General features: G+C 41.7%; 1 protein-coding gene across 1 annotated transcript; it reads right to left on the bottom strand.

The window, feature by feature from the left end:
* Nucleotides 1-9,745: 9,745 nt before the first annotated feature.
* Nucleotides 9,746-19,259, bottom strand: nr1d2b (nuclear receptor subfamily 1, group D, member 2b). Its single transcript, XM_071500556.1, has 8 exons — nucleotides 18,803-19,259; nucleotides 16,680-16,910; nucleotides 16,017-16,105; nucleotides 15,221-15,365; nucleotides 13,469-14,181; nucleotides 12,608-12,793; nucleotides 12,294-12,504; nucleotides 9,746-11,507 (listed from the first exon to the last, which is right to left on the bottom strand). The coding sequence occupies exons 1-8, from the start codon at nucleotides 18,819-18,821 to the stop codon at nucleotides 11,311-11,313; spliced, it is 1,791 nt and encodes a 596-aa protein (XP_071356657.1). The 5' UTR covers nucleotides 18,822-19,259; the 3' UTR covers nucleotides 9,746-11,310.
* Nucleotides 19,260-19,261: the final 2 nt, after the last annotated feature.

The following is a 19,261-nucleotide window of genomic DNA, read 5'->3' on the forward strand; positions in this document are numbered from 1 at the left end:
TTTGAGACTTGATTTCTTTCTTTCTTTTTTTTTATGCAGTGAGATGACAACACTCATCTCGTTGTCTTTTGTAATTCACTATTGCATGACTGTTTAATGTTCTACTTTAGTATGTAACAACATTGAATCAAAACTCTAAAGTCATCCTCCTCTCTCTTACCTCTTTTTTAAACTTTGTAGACTTTTAGACTAGACTCAGGAATTCGGCTGCATAACTTTCTTTAACCATCAACAATACGTAAAGGTCCTGTGTTTCACACTTTCCCTGTGTTTTAATTGAAGTTTTGATAAGAAGAAGTTATATTTGTGGTTTTAAGAACCAAAAACCATCTCAGTGTAGTTTTACATCTCCTCTCTCAGGCTTCTCTCTGGAGCTCGAGTAACAACAGGTTGGTGGCTCTGAGCCTCTCTTCTGATTGGCTGATGTGTTTTCTGAGTGATCAAATGAAAATATAGCAGATTCCTGATAAACACTCAGAGAAACCAAATCCTACAAGGCTGGACGGTGGCACTGAGTGGGCTGGACTTGGGTCATGGCTGAGAGCTGTGACTGCTTTGTTGTGACATCACAAAGTTCCAGAAGTCCTGACGGCTGGTTTTAAGGCTCAGTTTCTGAATACAGGCTGTGTGCATTTCTCTGTGGACTGAGGCTTTGATACTTTCACAGTATTAATATAGAACCTAGACCTGCTTTATAATCAAAACACATGAAAATCTCACTTTATACAATATGGGACCTTTAAAAAAATTCCATGCTATGCCCCAGTATGTTAGGAACAACTCTAGCTTGCTTGCTTGTAGAGTTATACACATGCTATAGCAGTTTGTATGCTTGTGTTTGACCAGTCACTGACATACAGTACTGTTAACACCACATACTACCTCAGGAGCAGGGACTTTTCGGAGGGCACAAACTGTGGCCTGGGAACCAAAACTGGAACTATGTTCCTGCAGTCAAAATGCAATTTCTGTAGGTGTTTCTGGATTCCTGCACAGGTAAAAGGCCACAATGAGAGTTAAGACACTTGCACAAAATAAAAAAAGTCGTCATATTAAAGCTGCATTAATTGATTTTATTTTATTTTTTTGTGCCACTAGATGGCAGAACTATACAACAAGCTGACGAAAACACAGCCTTAACAATTTCTTTTGATTTAGCTAATGTGTTAGCAAACAGTTAAATATTTGCACTGAGCAAAAGAGCAACATTAACATTAATTTGAAGGTGTGTATATGTCCAGCTGACGAATGTTAGTCTTACGTTAACTCTCGTTGTAGTTTAGCGTCTACCAAATCCTGAGGGGAAATATCTGACCTTTTAGCTGCCAGATTTCAGCTTTCTTCAACCATTAACAGTGGGTTTATCAGAAAACAGCCTAGAAACAGGGTTGATGAGAGCGGTGAGACACTTTTTTTCATCAAACTGCTATGTGCATAAAAGTACAACAACCCCCAACCCACCATCAGATATATTTAGTGCACTTCCTTTGATATCTTTTCAGTGCTACTTCTTTTGTTTAATTTTTCCCAAATCAAGATTTGCAGAATATTTTCATGCATTCCCTTCAGTGGTCTTGAGCATCAGCAACTAACGCTGCTGGGCCAGTGTGGACAAGAGGATTCTTGCGACCCAGTACTCTATCTTCCTGCTTTTGATAGACTTCACCAAAATCTGAACCTGGCAAGATCAGACTCTTAGTAGAACTGGAGTTTTACATCAGTCTAGTGTGCAACTTTTAGTTAGATCTAAGTTATGTCCAAAGTCTGTCTGTGCAGCCAGCCCCAGGTTTCTTGTAGTCAGTATGAACTGATCTGCCTTACTGTGCACCGAAGAATTCACCATGTGCAAAAGAGAACCAAAAATGTTTTAAAATAAACTGACAAAAGTCTGAATTCTAATCCAAAAGGAGTAAGCCGGGCATTACAGCAGTATTCTTCAGTCATGACCTTTCATATGTATATAAGACATAAAAGAAAAAGACTGTTGGCTCAACCAGGGTGGATTATTTATGGCAAAGTGAGCTACAAAATCCTCACCCTGAAATTATTGACAGTAACCTCAAAGTTGTATTATCAGTTTTAGTCAGCAGTTTGGTTGTAGAGCTCCACAAGAAGCTGAAAATCACTCGATTAACAGATTATGTCCTTATTAAAGTTGATGTGGCTACTGTTCAGCAAACTACCTACAACCCTTGCAGAAACGGAGCTGCATTAGCTCTAAATTGTGGAGTTGTGTTTCTGGTGACCTGTTGAATGTAAGTCTAATATAGACTCTCCTTCAGTCTCTGTTTTGGTCTTTGACAGCCTCTGTAAGAAGTACAGTATCTGGCACTAAACTGCTTCTGTAAGCCCTCTGTTATCTTTACCAGCTTGTTGCTAACTTTGTCTTTCCGTGCGTTGCTGGGCAGGTAGTGTAGAGTTTTCCTTCCAACGGCTGCCTGTTTACATTGAAGAGAGGGCTAAGTACAGATGTGGGTCATAAAACCAAAACAGTGAGCTGGAAGATGCTAAAATGCTCCATAAAGTAGGTGGGAACTGAATGAGATGATTGTTCCCTTTGGGTTCATCACTGTGAGTGACCCTTTTCACATTACAGTTAGACATTGGACTCGTTGTTCATATACAAATAATAATTAGTGCAGCTTCAACTCAAATCAGAGTAAAATTTGAGTAAGCATTACAAACCTTAAAGGTCCCATATTTTACACTTTTCCAGTGTTTTAGTTGAATCAAAAAAAAGAGACATGGAATTGTACAATATGGGACCTTTAACTTTCTGTAGTCTACATGTGTGATACTAGTGTGTGTTTGTACCATGCGTACAAACTGGAGTGAATGGCCCAAGGAAAATGTGTTAAATTTATACGTCACAAACATTAATCATAATTACTTGAATTTTCATATTTACAGAGCTGTTGGTGCATGTAAACATAGTCAATGCTGACCACTGGTCCAGGAGATGTTTCTGAAGAGGTGCCAGTACGCCGTTATCTCTCCCACGAATTGTTACATAATGTCACTCAGTTATAAACCAATAACAAGAGTTGCACCATAGAAAAGCTATTTTACAGTACAAAGGAAAAAGGATGTATATTTTCAGACTGCAGATTTTTTTTTTTTACAGATGTTGTTAGCATAATATGAACATACTGTTTTGCATAGTGTTAAAAAAAAAGTATCTTGCTCTCAAATCTATTTCCACGTCTCTCGGAAAAAAAGAAAAAAAATTCTATGAGCAAGAAGTTATGAATCATAAAAACACTTAAATTTGTGCAGCGTTCTACGATTTTAAAAAAATCTGTTATTACTGTAACTGGACTTCACTGTCAGTACAAAGCAGCACAGCTACACATGAACACAGTTAAGGACAACATCTTGGTCAAAGTGTAACCAACATCAGAGAAACAGTCATCCACTGTCAACACAGATTTCTCTCCTTGTGTGTTTGAGTGTCTTCTTGTTCAACTCATCTGTTCAACACGTACTGGAAAAACCGTCACAGGAAGAAAGGGAGTGAGATGAAGTGTGTGTAGGTGTTAAGGAGTGAATCTGTGGCAGCGAAACCAGAGGACGCAGAGAGTTCTGTTCCAAATTTGCACTCTGTGTTTGACTGGAAATATATTGTCCAGTGATCCACTGTCCAGCTGTGGACAGTGCTTTGACATGAGCATGGAGGACTTGAAAAGGAAACATGCTCATGATTAACAGTGATTGCAGTTAATGTGAATTGGCTCTTGAGAATAAAGATGGTTTTGAGAGAATTTGGTTTCGTGTTTTTGTGTTTTTTGCTTCAGTGGCTGAATTTTCTTACTTTGATTGTGTCATTAATTAAACATTTATTTTATTTTTATTTATATATGTGTGTATATATATATATATATATATATATATATATATATAGAATGTTTTATTTTTAACCATAATTATCATTATTTGTCCTCAGCTGTCTTTTGCACTGTAATATTATTCATCTGAATGACATGACTTTGGTTTTGGTTCAGGATGATAATCATGATAACTGGCTCACTGTGCATTGTGCCAGGTTTGCTGTGAGGAAATTCTATTCAATATAAGTTAGTGTATGAAGATGGAACATGTACTTAATATGAGTTGAAATAATTAAGGTCTTAAACTGGAAGGACCTCTTCAAGTCAAGCTAGGCGAGACAGGAGATCAGGTAATAAAGCAGGCTCCAGTTTCTGGCCCTTGCATGCTAAGTGCATTTTATTTATATTCAGAATCAGAATCAGTTTTTATTACCAAGTATGTTTCCACATACAAGGAATTTGTGCTGGTGGTTGGTGCAATTGGGGATCAGGGGGATCAGTGACAGTGGGGCTCTCTAGCCTTGTTGATGAGGCTAATAGCAGACGGGAAGAAACTGTTTTTGTGGCGAGAGGTTTTGGTCCTGAAGGACCGCAGCCTCCTGCCAGAGGGGAGTGTCTCAAAGAGTTTGTGTCCAGGGTGGGAGGAGTCAGCTACAATCTTCCCTGCACGCCTCAGGGTCCTTGAGGCGTACAGGTCCTGGAGGGACGGAAGATTGCAGCCAATCACCTTCTCAGCAGAGTGGATGATACGCTGCAGTCTGTTATTGTCCCTCTCCGTGGCAGCAGCACCAGATGGTGATGGAGGAGGTGAGGATGGACTCAATGATGGAGGTGTAGAAGTTCACCATCATAGTCCTTGGCAGGTTGAACTTCTTCAATTGCCTCAGGAAATACATCCTCTGCTGAGCTTTTTTGATGAGGGAGCTGATGTTTAGCTCCCATTTGAGATCCTCTGTGATTGTGGTTCCCAAGAAGCGGAAATGCTCCACGGTGGCCACGGGGGAGTCGCACAGGGAGATGGGGGTGGGTGGGGCTGGGTTTTTCCTGAGGTCCACTATCATCTCCACTGTCTTCAGAGCGTTAAGCTCTAGGTTGTTCTGCCTGCACCAGGTCACCAGACGGTCAGTCTCCCACCTGTAGGCAGACTCATCGCCATCAGAGATGAGTCCAATGAGAGTGGTGTCGTCTGCAAACTTCAGGAGCTTGACAGACTGATGGCTGGAGGTGCAGGTGTTGGTGCACAGGGAGAAGAGCAGAGGAGAAAGAACGCAGCCTTGCAGGGATCCAGTGCTGATGGTCTGGGAGTCAGACACGTGCTTTCCTAGCTTCACGTGCTGCCTCCTGTCAGACAGGAAGTCAGTGATCCACCTGCAGGTGGACAGCCATGTTGACGGCGTCGTCTACAGACCTGTTGGCTCTGTAGGCGAACTGCAGGGGGTCCAGGAGTGGGTCAGTGATGGATTTGAGATGGGACAGGGCAAGGCGCTCAAATGATTTCATGACCACAGAGGTCAGGGCAATGGGTCTATAGTCATTTAGTCCTGTGGGCCTTGGTTTTTTGGGGACAGGGATGATGGTGGAGGATTTGAAGCAGGCTGGCACGTGGCAGGTCTCCAGTGAGGTGTTGAAGATGTCTGTGAACACTGGAGACAGCTGATCAGCACAGTGCTTCAGGGATGATGGAGAGACAGAGTCAGGACCGGCTGCTTTGTGGGGGATCTGCTTCTTAAAAAGCCTGTTGACATCTCTCTCCAGGATAGAGAGAGACGTTCCCAAGGCTGCCTCCTTTCTCCTTGTCTCTTCTCCCCATACACCAACAGCTACACCTCCAGTCATCAGTCCGCCCTGAAAATTGTGGATGACACAACCCTCATTGGGCTCCTCTCTGGTGGGGATGAGTCTGCCTACAGGGAGGAGACTGACCATCTGGTGACCCAGTGCAGGCAGAACAACTTGGAGCTCAATGCTCTAAAGACAGTGGAGACGGCTGTGGACTCAAGGAAGAGCCCATCCACAGGCGACCGTGACTCAGGAGGTAATCAGACTAATCCTCCACTAATCAGAAGGTTGGTGGTTCAATCCTCGGCCCCTCCAGTCCACTTGTTGAAGTGTCCTTGGGCAAGATACTGAACCTGATGGCTGTTCCATCAGTGTATGAGTGTGTGTGTCTGTGTGTGTGTGTGTGGATGGGTGAATGGCTTCTGTTAACCCTTTAACCCTGTGTGACTCCCCATTTGACAGTATGGAGTACTTCTTCTTCCTCAAGCTGAACGACATCATCTCCCCCACCGAGAAAGCCCAACAAAGAATACACTTTCCGCAGCAGCAAAGATAAGAGTAGACTGTATCATTCGCTCCTCCTGAGAAGGTGATTGGCTGCAATCTGACCCCTCCAGGCCTTGAGCCCTAAGGCCACCACCACCATCACCACCAATCTATCGTTCACATTTCATATATTCTTTATGTAGCACATTGAATAAATACTCAAAAAAACAAAACAGTACAGCTCATTCATTTATATAACATATTCTGCACATATCTATTTTCATATTTTTTCAGTTTGTTTTCAAGGCTGTTCTTTGTTTTTCTTAATTTGCTGTTCTTTATATTTTTCAGCTTCTACTGGAACTATGTTTATTGTAATGCACCACAACAACATGGCAAATTCACTGGATGTGAAAACCTACTTGGCAATAAATCTGATTCTGATTCTGATGAATGGGATAAACTTCCCAAATCCAGATGTGCAAAGCCTGTATTTACCCAAGAAGAACCAAAGTTGTAATTACTGCCAATGGGACGTCGACAAAGCACTGAGCTAAGGGTCTGAACATTTTGATCTACAACACAATAAAATGTGAAAAAAATGACAGGGTCTACTCTCTGTAACCACTCTATACCACTCTATACCACCACTCTATACCTTTGGATCAAAAACTGATACTGTCTTAATATGACGTTTTTTTGTCTATTTATAACATGTAATTCCTTGAAAGTTTAAATTCTTAGAATATCTCAGCCTGTAATCGGATGAAGGAAATTCAGTTTAGACTACTTCACCGTCTGCAGCTTACTCCCCAGCTTAGACAGAGAATAAATAAATCTGAACTATGTGTGTAATGCTGAGGTCAGGAATTTGATCCATTATGTTTTTGGACATGCTAATATATTGATGAATACTGGGAGAATATAGTGGATCGATTATGTCTAATTCTTAATATCAAACTGAGCAAGGAGCCTATGTGTCTATTGTTTGTTCTGCCAGACACACAACTTAAAAATGCACATTCTAAAAGACGTCTATGTATCCTTACTTTTTTTTATACTGCTGAAGTGGACAGACTGTAAACCTCCAACATTAGCTGGGTGGCATAAGATTATGTTTGATGTATTACCTATGGTATATTTGACATGCAGGTCTAGGTGTAAGATGAAGGTAATCTATAAGATTTGGTCCCTGTTCTTAGAGTATACAGGTACTAGACTGGCAGCCATTGTGCTGAAGGGCCTGGTTGGTCACAGCTGGGAACTAGTGCATAATTGATTTGCTAAAGGGTCACCTGAATTACAATATATCAGTGCTGTACTGTACAGTAATGCAAGACCTGGCTGTTGTCTCAAATTTTAAAAATAAAAAAATTTGTATAATATGGGATTGTTTAACTAATAAAACATTCTACCACTATTCTACTAACCTTGGTACAAATGAAATTATCCACATCAGCTACATATCCTGGGAGTGTGTGAGTGGGAGAGAGTTGGTCAATTTATCATTTTGATGCATCTGGATATATGTGTGTAACATCTACATTCAGTCCTATAGGTTTAATAGTAATCTTGGGTTGAAGCCATAATAACACAAACAAACCAAAATATGTACACGAGGCCTTGATTGATTGTTACACTCGTGTGAGGTGTGTTTTGCTTACAAAAAGCTGAAATTCTGATCTGCTCTCCAGCTCCAGTATAACGGGCTGCAGATGGTGTTGGGAGGGGCTGTGAGTGGACAGACGGAGAGGAAGCTGCATTGTTGCCATCTGCTGATGGATAGCGACACAACTACAGTCACACTGTTGATGAGGTCTGACTCCTTCCACCTGGACGTGAACCAAATCCTCTGCACAGCAACCAGTTTCACCAACCAACTTGCAAAAAGATGTGATGAATATTTTTTCATACAGCACCCATATTAATTTTCAATGTCTTTATCTGTAACTAAATGGTGAGTTGTGAAACATTTTTTTCTTTAAATAGACTCTACTGTCAGGTGACATGATGTTACAGGAGATTTATACAATTACAAGGTTTGCTATCAGACATATTTCCAGACTATGTCATTCCATGACCTGCACAACCCTGCTGAACAATCCCCTCAATGTCAGGCACACAAGACTTGGCTGAGTAACTACAAGAAAATTGTTTGCGATAACACGCTTTGTATTTGTGTCAAATATGGTTTGTTGTGAGATGTGATGAGAAAATAGCAGAAAACTTGTCAGAGCAGAAATATTTTGTAAATAGTCAATACTTTGTATGGATTGTCAACAGATTCTGAGTCCGTCATGTGTTCATACCAGAGCAGCGGCAGTCTGCTTCACTTCTCAGTATCAAGTGTAAAAGCATTACAAACATGTTTTGCTTGGTCTTGAATTTGCAGTGGTTCTCTGTAGTCACAGTTGCATCATCTCCTTTCAGTTTAAAATGGTTTGTTGATATGTTATATAAATATACACACTGAGTCCATACTATTAGGATTAATTTAATTTAATTAAATCTTATTGAAATATTGTACGTTCTTTTTTTTGTTAATTTCTGTATCGTATTGTACATATTGTAAGTTATGCTGCTGCTGCAACGCACAATTTCCCAGTTTGGGATTATTTAAGTACTTTGATTTGATTTGATTTAAGTATTGAACAGTTAAAAGCATTGAACAGTTACAAGTAAATGGCCATATGGTGGCGCTATTGCACTCTTACCTGACCCACAAACCGATCACCTCCTTGGCCCGTGGCCCCGACATTTCCACCAAATAAAACTGAAATCTGTGGAATAGTTCTGCTTCTTGAGAGACAAGCAAACACATGGGATAGAAAACAAACCCAAATGGATAATGAGCACAATGAGCAGCTCTAGGACAGCTGTAAATCCCATACATGAATGTAATATATATACTGTATGTCATGTTACATTTCTCTGTGGGACGTAATGCTTTATTATAGTAAATGTAATGTTTGATATTGTAACGACAACTGTAGTTTTAGTGGTGTTTTTCTCTGTCTCCTGTTTAAAACTCTGGTCTGTGGTGCCAAACTCAACAGAAAGGAAGTTTTAAGAAATATAAAACTTACATTAGAAAAGAATTTTAAAGGTCCTGTATTTTACACTTCTCTGGTGATTTATTTTAAATGATGATCTCCATAAGAAGATATACTTATTGTTTTAAGCACCAAAAACCATCTCATCTAACAACATGTCAGTCAGCCAATCGGTTGAGCCAAAGCTTTATTGTGACATCACAAAGTTCCAGAAGTCCTGATGTTTCATTCTAAGGCTCAGTTTCTGAATACGGGCTGTGTGCATTTCTCTGTGGACTGAGGATTTGATACTTTCACAGTATTAAAACATTTAAAAAGACATGGAAATCTAAATTTACACAATATGAGACCTTTAAGTCAAGTGTGTAACGTAAGAGCACCCAGATCTTCTACGTAACTTTAATCTTTTATAATCTGTGATAATTGTTTTATTCATTGCTTTGCCATATTTAAAGATTTTTAAAATTACAAAATAAAAAAAAAGCTTTTCTAAAGAGTATTTAGAACAAAATCTGAGGTCATTCAACATGTGATGTGAACTGATTCTGCTTAAATTCAAAGACAACCAGACGCATTACATAACCACTTCACACCATGAACTGCATTTATAAAATTTATTTATATATATTTATCTATACAGTTATGTATGTATGATAGTAATATATATATATATATATATATATATATATATATATATATATATATATATATATATATATATATATATATATATATACACACACACATACACATACATATACATATATATATATATATATATATATATATATATATATAGAAATCTATGCATACTGCAATCCTTTCACAGAGGAGAACAGAACCACATTTTAGCAATGTTAACACAATGACAGAAGCTCTGGATATTAAAGGCCAGACATTCTGGATTCAACATCGGAACAAAAAAGATGGCATTGCAAAAATAACTGAACACCAGCAACTCAGATGTCACCTCGACTCAGCTTATTTCTTTAAAGTACAATCACATCAGCGATATTACCGTCATATTTTATGTGGAATAGTCCTACCTATGCACTTTAACTACACTCAGCTAAAGTCTGTACAAGTTTTGTAAAACAGAGATAAAGTTTATTCAAGCAGGTGGGAGTTGCTGGTGACAGCGAGACAGTTTTCTCTGCCATCCAGTGTCCGACAGCAACATCAAGTCTGACTAGGAAACTCAACATGACCCAGGACAAGTAGGACAGCAGACACTAGAAGTTTTTTTTTTTCTTGAAGGAAAAAAATAGATATATAAGAAAAGAGAAGATGCTCAAAGTCCAGAATCTGATTTCATTGGTTCAGTGTTTCTCCATCTTCACGGATCCATATGTAGTAACCTTGTATCGCAAAGCAATAGAGTGACACTGATACATTTGATTTGTCACAATGCCCAAATAATTTAGAAAAACAACCTGCAGCTTGAGAGAAACACAGCATAGTTTGACTATGAACTGCATGAAAAAGCTTGAAATAAGACATTGTATTGTTTTGCTTCCCAAAATGATTCAAATTAAACAACATTCTTTGATTTCTCTGGTGGCCAAACTGGAAAGCTGCGACATTTAGCAGCTTCACGTCCACATTCAGTCATTCAGTGTCCAGGGGGTTTGTTTTTTTTTTTTAGGTTTACAACTTCCCCCCTTATCATGAGCGCAGCACCTATTCAGATAAACATGTGCCACTGAACAATGTACACAAGTTTCTTGACTCTGACTATACAGCTCAAATCAAAAAGCAGTCACATATTGCACTATGAATGCAAAAATACCAGGCTACACTATACGGAAAAGTGCTTCTAACGTTTGTACAGTCGCAAACGTACAGTATGCTACACACAAACACAGGAAACATGTACATCAATCAGTGTGTCTGTATGTATGCATTACCATCACACAGGCAGTTACGCCCTACAGTACAGTACAATAACATTTTTATGGTCATCCCCCCCCCCTTAAATGTCAGGTTTGAGCTTTAGTTCAATTTATAGACTGAAGGAACAGAACCAAAAGCCCCGAGGGAGAAATGTGGAGGTGCAGGTGTGGTTGGGTAGGAGGTGGAGCTGGTGGTCTCCAGCTGGTGGCCTGCGGGGTTCAGTAACAGGCCCTTCCAGTTTTTGTCGGAGGAGTCAAGCACTGGAGGAGGCTTCAGGAATGGACCTTGAAGGCCAGCAGCTGCTCGGAGTGCATATTGTTGAGCGAGCGCAGGTCAGGCAGCTTGAGCAGCAGCTTGGTGAAAATGGCCGACTCGTTGGGGTGGTTCTTGGTGATGAGGCTCCGCAGGGCGCGGATCAGCGTTTCCTGCAGGGCCTCCACTGAGTTCACGTTCTCGATGCCAGAACGATCTAGAGGAATGAGTTGCAAAGGTCAGTGTCAGGCTGATGAACAGTTTGGAGGGTGGGAATGAACAAGACTGTGTCACTCTTGCTTTTGCCCTAGTTTCAGCCCCAAATCTGTTTGCTTCTCTCCTCCTCTCTGTGCTCACATACACTGTATTTCAACACAGCTGAATTCACCATAAAGCTGTTCTCTTTTACATGTTTTACTATTACTGGTGTCAGAAAACAGGACAAGTTTGAAGTCAGCAGTAATTTCCAAGTTGCTGCTCTGCACTAAATAAGCCCTGACTTTATAACCACGATGTCGTCTGACAAATTCACGAGTTAAAGGCAAAGACTGTGCTGTGATTTGAAATTTTTTGACCTTGTGTCCACAGGTTTTCAACACACCACAAAAACAGCATCTGTATACAAGTGGTCAGCGTTCCAGGGATAAAGGTTGCTGATGAAACATTCTGGACCTTAGTACTATTAAAAAATGTGTGGAAGACAAAAAGAAAAAAAAAATATTCATGGATCTTGTCCCTGCTTTTCATATTTGGTTTTCCATTTGGGGTAAACTCAGTTTTGGCACTACAGTTCCCATCAATGCTTTGGCTTTCAGAGATGTAAACAGGCGATATGCAGTAGCATTGCTATTGAGTTGGTGAGTTTATATGTTTATGAAACAAAAAAACATAGTTTGGTTTTATATTTTTTTATATTTTAGTAGTATTGTCCTTTAACCATGAGGAAAGAAGAGAGAGCGACAAGAAATGAGCAGGAGAGACTAAGAACGTGAGAGAAACCCACCTGCTGAGACCAGAACCACAGCGGTGAAGAGGCTCATCTCCTCCTCACTGAGGCCCAGGTTGATGAGCTTCTCACTGAAGTCAAACATGGAGTTGAGGAGGTCGCTGGCCCCCATGGCCCTCAGGGCATCCACACTGTACTTCTTCCCACCCAGAAATGTCACGGTGCGGTCCTTCATATCGAAGAGAGAAGCAAAACGAACCACCAAAACCTGCAGAACACAAACACAGCTCTGTCAGTCCTGGTGCACCCACTGCTGTGGGATTCTGAGCTTTCTATAAAGACTGAGAAATATCTAGGAAAATACAGCATACCTCAAAGGTGCCGGCCTTCAGCAGGCTGACCTGGTCGTGCTGGGACAGATCTCTGAAGCCTGGGATCTTCTTGGCAAACTCCACCACCTCCCTGACAGCAGGCGTGAAGCTGTGGGAGAACTCCTCCCACACTTCATGGCCAGATTTCTGAGGGTCCACGTGAGGAGACGTGTTCATTGGACAAACCTGAGGACATGACAGAGGATTATAATACAGTCTGCTTATAAATGAAGCTGACACTTTCACATGTCTGTGGTCTGAGGTTGAACGTTTGTGAAACCTGTGAAAGCACAACCTCAAACACATGCTGATACTGAGGCAGCTGCTTGTAGACACTTTCACATTTCATATCATTTTATAATGAAGTGAAGGTCAGATGTAAAGTATTTATGACCTAAGACCTAGAGATACATTTATCTTTCAGAGGCTGCACTGCTGTAATGATGTTTTTTTTTTTTATTTGAATGAATCTAATTGTATTTTAAAAAGGTACCATACTCTACAATTTTCTGGTTTTACTTGAAGATCTATATCCATAAGATGATAATATTTGTGGTTTTAAGAGTCAAAAACCATCTCAGTATAGTTTTACATCTCCTCTCTCAGGCTTCTCTCTGGAGCTCTGAGCCTCTATTCTGATTGGCTGAATGTTTTCTGAGTGATTGAATAAAAATTTAGCAGATTTCAGGTAAACACTCCAGTTCACAGTATGAATACAGAACCCAGACCTGCTTTATTATCAAAAAAAGACATGGACATCTACCTTTATAATTCTAATACATTTTCATTCCTTGATTCAAGCATTTGAGTTGGGTCAGTGTGTAAAAGCTGCTTGTATCAGTAAACGCTTCTTTTTCTCACCAGGTGCATCCTCTTGCCTTCCCTCCACTGGTGCCCACTGTAGGCCCCGTTGGCTGGGTCCTCTGTAGCTGCAGCTCTGAAAGCTCCGTGTGCGTAGGCTGGACAGTGGTTTCCAGTGCTCCTTGACAGTCTGAAAGGGCAGTGGTTGGAGGTGTTGTCCTCTGGACCCTGGGGGCCCAGGCCAGAGGAGGGGTCCTGTGCTGCCATGGTGACCATGTTGTTGTGGTGGTTCCAGGCATCCTGCTGCTCTTCTTTCCAACGGTTAGTGGCGTTTTGATCAGAGCCACTGTTCTGGGGCCCCGTGGTGGAGGTTGGGGCCTCAGCTGTCAGGCTGCTCTGCTCCTGGTTGTACATGAAGGTCTCCTGGTGTGCCCTGGTCACAGAGCCAATCACCTCCTCTTCCCCGCTGTCAGACGCACTTGGCGAGGCAGAGCTGGGGCTGGTGTCCATTGTCACAGTGGGCTCAGGGTCCGAGCTGGAGTCTGATTGGCTGGAGCACGGTGAGGAGGAAGGAGAACAGGAGGGGGCGGAGCCGGCGTCCTCGGAGGTAGGTTCTGTGGTGCTGGCTGGCAGTGGTTTGGCGATAGGTAGCGTCTGGTTGCTGTGCAGCTGGCTGTGCAGCTGGCTGTTGTTCATCATGTTGTTCATAGCACTCTGCATCTCCAGCAGCATGCGCTGTTTCTCCCGCTTAGGGATTCGGCCAAAACGCACAGCTGAAGAGTGAAGAGAGGATTCACTGCATTACTCTACAGAGTAGCAGGATAAGTTTGACAGTAATGAGTAGTGAGACCAATTTAGAGCAATGGAATGTCAGAAATCCCACCTGATCCTCTCACTGGGATACTTTACTTCAAGTGATACACTTAAGACTCAAGTAAGCATCATATACACAATGAGAAGACATGTTTGCTAGTTCTTAAAGGGGAACTCTTCAGCCTGTGAAAACATTGTTGAAAGCCTGAAAAAAATAACCCTGATGATATCACAGCGATGTCATCGGGGTAATCTCGGCTTGGTTTTGGAGACCACAAATTTCTGGAAGAACGTCTGTGTTACAAACTGAAAGGTCATTTACTAAAATACACCATGAAGATGAATCATTTGTTCTGAGCCTCTGTATGTCCCAATATGGAGACTCACAAAGTGTTCAATATTAAATAAATACAACATTATAAAAATATCAATATCAATAAATCCAGACAAATGATAAAACCATAAAATGATTAAATAATACAAAACTATTTTTTGTTCAACTCAGCCCATTGGCCCATTGTTATGGCATGTTATATAAAAATAATAATTAAAAATGTATTGGATTATTACACAACTTGATGTTTAAATAATAGATAATAGAGTTTTATTCATAAAATTGTGTATTTTAAAATGTCTTCTAGAAATATATCGTCTTATTTTGAAATAATTTGAGTCCCCATAGCCCCCAATGTTGCACCTTTAGTCCAACATAAAGTTGGACTTCAGTGTATGAAGGGGGGGAGGGAGAGGGGGCAACCATTGTTGTTCCGCGTAAAAGGGAGAGCCAGCATGACAGGACAGGATGCTGACACTGTTGTGTTGCACATTACGCCTGTGATTCTGAAATGCTGGCATGCTCTCTAATATCACACACGGGGGCGGCATAAGGCAGCTTGTTTGGTTCAGTGTCAACCAGCAAAGGCGGCAAGGGGTCTTCTAAACGACAATACAGCTGGATCTCTGTGTAAAAAGGAGCTAGTAATTACAGCAGATACTCACAGTCTCTGGACATCCCCACCATCAGGCATTTCTTGAAGCGGCACTGCTGGCAGCGGTTCCTGTTGATCCTCATGATGGGGCAGCTCTCGTTCTTAAGGCACTTCTTATACTGGATGTTCTGTTGGATGCTCCTCCTGAAGAAGCCCTGTGTGTTCACAGAGACAAACAGCACAGTGTGATGCCCGGGGTCACACTCATCATACAGACAGGAGGAAGCCGACCGTGTGTGGGAGAAGGTCCATCAGGAATTTATTCAAAGCAGATACTGACATTTTACTAAAACATTCACCTTTCAGTTTTTCCATATGAAAGTCATGTCACTGTCCTTTATCCCCCAAATGACTTGTGTTCTTGCAGTTTTGAGTTTTGTAAACCTGCATAAGATTAGCTAACCAACACATCAGACTAAAACATGTCTTTGTGTGTGTGTGTGTGTGTGTGTGTGTGTGTGTGTGTGTGTGTGTGTGTGTGTGTGTGTTCCTCCTCTAAGGCGTACTGTGGCATATTTGTGCTGTGCACTGCTCCCCGCAGTGAACTAGGCCACGCAGCACTGTGAAGTATGAGGGGCAGCTGATATAAATATGGGGAGAGTGCACTAGTTTCACAGAGTCTCTGGTTGTAGCTGTGCAGATAGCTGTGGCTGCAGTGACCCACTTCAACTCCAGTCCAAAGTCACATTTCTGTGTCGCAGTGATAATGATGTGTTTCGGTGTCTGCAGCATGTGTGCTGTGTCTTAGAGTGCGAGTGTGAGTGTGAGTGTGTGTGCGTGGTGGCGGTTCAGAGAGCTGCCCTCACCTTGCAGCCCTCGCAGGCGTGGACGCCGTAGTGGAAACCAGAGGCCACGTCGCCACAGACCTTACACAGCAGCACCAGGCCATTGATTTCTGATTGATACAGAGACACATTCTTATAGATACAAACATCAATTTCACATGTGACATCACAAGTGCAACACAGTTTCACAGTGATAATTCAGATGCAGTGAATTGGGCACCGCATTCAGATAAACGTCTGTCATGAGAGTTTAATTCAGAGTGAAAATTTAACGAGATAAATTAAAAATAAATTATAGACATGATCATTCCAAATAATGCAGTGTAGGGACTTGAGCTGATGACATTATAACACAGCAGGAACTTGGAAGTGGTACAGTGGGTCATGACAGTGTTTTCAAGATCGATGTTGATTGTACACTGAAATTAGCTAAAACCAGCTACCAGGCAGTTATGACATCAATGAGTACCATCTTAGTTTCATGCAGTTAAGTTTTTTTTCTGCATGACCTTTACCAACTCAAGCAGCAGCGGTCTTGACTGAAAACTTCCTGAAATTACCACCTTCACATTTGGTTACATGAAAAGTTTGATGAATAATGAGAAGTGTTCATTTCCCAGCCTAGAACACTGGCAGAATTAATACAGTCAGTCCCTGAAAAAACAATAGGCGTGGCTGTCTTACTTGTGATGCCACATTTTGCAGAGGAGGAGGAGCGGCCGGTCTTCTGGGTCCCTGGAAGGTTTTGGCTACCGGCAGGGAGAGTGGGGTCAGCCATCTGACCCAGCTGGCGGCGGCTGGGCGAGGAGCCATGGGGCGGGGAGGATGACTGGTAGCTGCCGTTGGAGGAGTCGCTGTGGCAGGACTCCGGGCTGGAGGTAGAGCTGGACGAGCTGATGTAGGCTATTACGCCTCCTGGTGTAAAATGGCAGAGTAAAAAATGGGCCATGATGACGGGGACTGCAGCAACACTCAACACTGTGCAGGGCTTTGTGCTGGATAAAATTGCGTTTATATTGTGACGTGTGTAACTTTTTTCCTTAAAAGGCAGGTGATAATCTGTATTTCTCTTACTGTCCTAACAAACTAACATTGTATCTGAAGCCTGGTGCATCTTATTCCTCTGGGCCATACGGCTCCATTACTGTCAAATACTCCCTATAGCACCAAATGTAGATTAATCCGCACCTTAAAATAGTCCCCGACAAATGCACTACCATAATCGTTTTAGGAAATTGAAGAGCCTTTTAAAAATGAAACTGTACATCTGAAAGTCTTGAGTACAGATTAAGTAGAAATTATTTGGTTCGGGGCTGACGGCTAGAAACAGGTTACCGAAGTCAGAAAGTACTAACACATGGGCTAACTAAATGCTGGAGTTTTTATTTTTATTTTTATTTTTTTTATGGATTTTTTTAAACAAGACGACATAAAATTACACCAGTCTTATCTATTTATTTATATCAAATTGTGCAGCACTGTTCATTAATCCTTCGTCTGTTCAGTTGTGCTCATGGTAACGCCCCGCTGTTTCCTTTACTTGAAATGAAATGTAACTCTAACTGCCAACGAGCTTAACATAAAGAGGGCAGATCATAGTACGACAGCTCCTTCAGCCAGTAAGAAGGGAGCAGACAGGCTGCTGCTGCAGCTGAGCTGTTTTTTCCCCCTCAACACAGGCTGACCTGATGTCTTCCCCTGCCGTTCTCAGTGATTAGGTAACAGCCATTACATAATGTCAGCTTCACCAGGGTGTGTGTAGTAGGTAGTCTGGCCTGTCCCTGCAGCCATTCACGTACAGGCTCCATAACAAATGAATCTAGCACCAAATCATATTCTAAATGGATTGATTTGATTTAATCTGACAGGGATGTACTGATATAACTGATGTGTTTCAGTCAGCAGACACTACATGACTCACATTTTTTAATGATTTTTTTTCCCCCCCCAACAAATATGGCCATTGATACAAGGTACTGACATCATAGACGGCTGAGAAAAATGCGTCTGACTGAACCAACATATATTTTTCGCAGCAAACTGTGACAAACATCAGAGGAATATGGTCCTCAGTTGTGACCCAGTTAAAGCCCCGTCCAGCCAGCTCCCCGACTCCTTTTCATTATTTCACTGAATGAACAGAGTCTTCATCATGTGCACGAAAATGCGTCAATTCTGGAATAATAAAGGCAATGAATAACACTACATAATAAACACAGAGCATTGTTTACCTCGTGGGTCTTGAATGAACCATAACTTTAGGCGTCTTTTTTTTTTTTTTTTTCTTTTAAAAACACGCCCCCACGTGGAGCGAGCATGTTCTTTCCCCGGGAAAACTGGGTCACCGCGAGCTGCCTCACGTGTATCCGCGGACAAACCCCACGCCATCTCGCCGGGTGAATTATGCAATGGTGACGTCACCGCGCCGCTCGGCCAATGAGCGGCGACGCATGAGGAGCGTAAACACAGGTGCACATGGCTAGGCTGACGGGTCCATGTGAGGAGAGGCGACCGCAGTGCTGCTCCAGCCAACTACTTGGGTAATAACAACAGCCCACTGGCACTCCTAACCCACTTTAATATTAACACAGCAGCACACACTGCGGCCATTCACGTTTAAAGTGCCTCATCGCAATATGAAGGCTGATAAAATTATCAAACATGAACGTACATTTTTTTTATGCTAGTAGCACCACTTCGACGAAACCTACTTTCACTAACCTAATGCAGGATGTGACCACAATATTAATCCCATTACAACGAGCTGGAGCCGTTTGTCATGTACATTGTGTTTTAAACACACTCACCAGCTTTGGTCGACTCCATGTCCTGTGAGTTTGGGGGTTTTCCTCCTCCTCTGCTACCTCAGTGCAGAAGCCGTGTTTCTGTTTTAGTGTTCAGCAACTGAAAAGTCGCTGAATGACTCCGGTTGAGAAACTGGCTGTGAAGCTACACCATTTAAATTAACGTCAGGTAAAAACTTGGTAAAGACCGTAAAAGCTACGGTCGGTCGGCAGTGGCAGCACTGGCGAAGATTCAATTTCGCAAGGAAAAAAAAAATCTTACATCAAACTGAAACAGCAAGTTCTCAAAGACTTGGTTTAAAAGACACAGAAACGGCAGTTTCTTTGTCCTCGGAGGTGATGCTCGCCTCTTTTTTTTTTTTTTTTTCCGCGACTCGTCTGTTGTATCTACAGCTGAGTTACATCTACAAATGCACCGTATCCCATTCAAAGATAACGCGTTCAGGGCGCAGCTCCAGTGAT

Source organism: Trachinotus anak, unplaced genomic scaffold, assembly GCF_046630095.1.
Source record: "Trachinotus anak isolate AG129_WGS33_773 ecotype Australia unplaced genomic scaffold, CSIRO_AGI_Tana_v1 ptg000016l, whole genome shotgun sequence".
Taxonomy (NCBI): Eukaryota; Metazoa; Chordata; class Actinopteri; order Carangiformes; family Carangidae; genus Trachinotus; species Trachinotus anak.

What these genes read in the sequence shown, in the direction of transcription:
- nr1d2b (XM_071500556.1), bottom strand. An exon ending in ACGCCTGCGAGGGCTGCAAG is followed by an intron (nt 15,366 to 16,016) that starts GTGAGGGCAGCT and finishes GTGAACACACAG; the next exon opens with GGCTTCTTCAGGAGGAGCAT. An exon ending in TGAAGGCCGGCACCTTTGAG is followed by an intron (nt 12,505 to 12,607) that starts GTATGCTGTATT and finishes TGTGTTCTGCAG; the next exon opens with GTTTTGGTGGTTCGTTTTGC.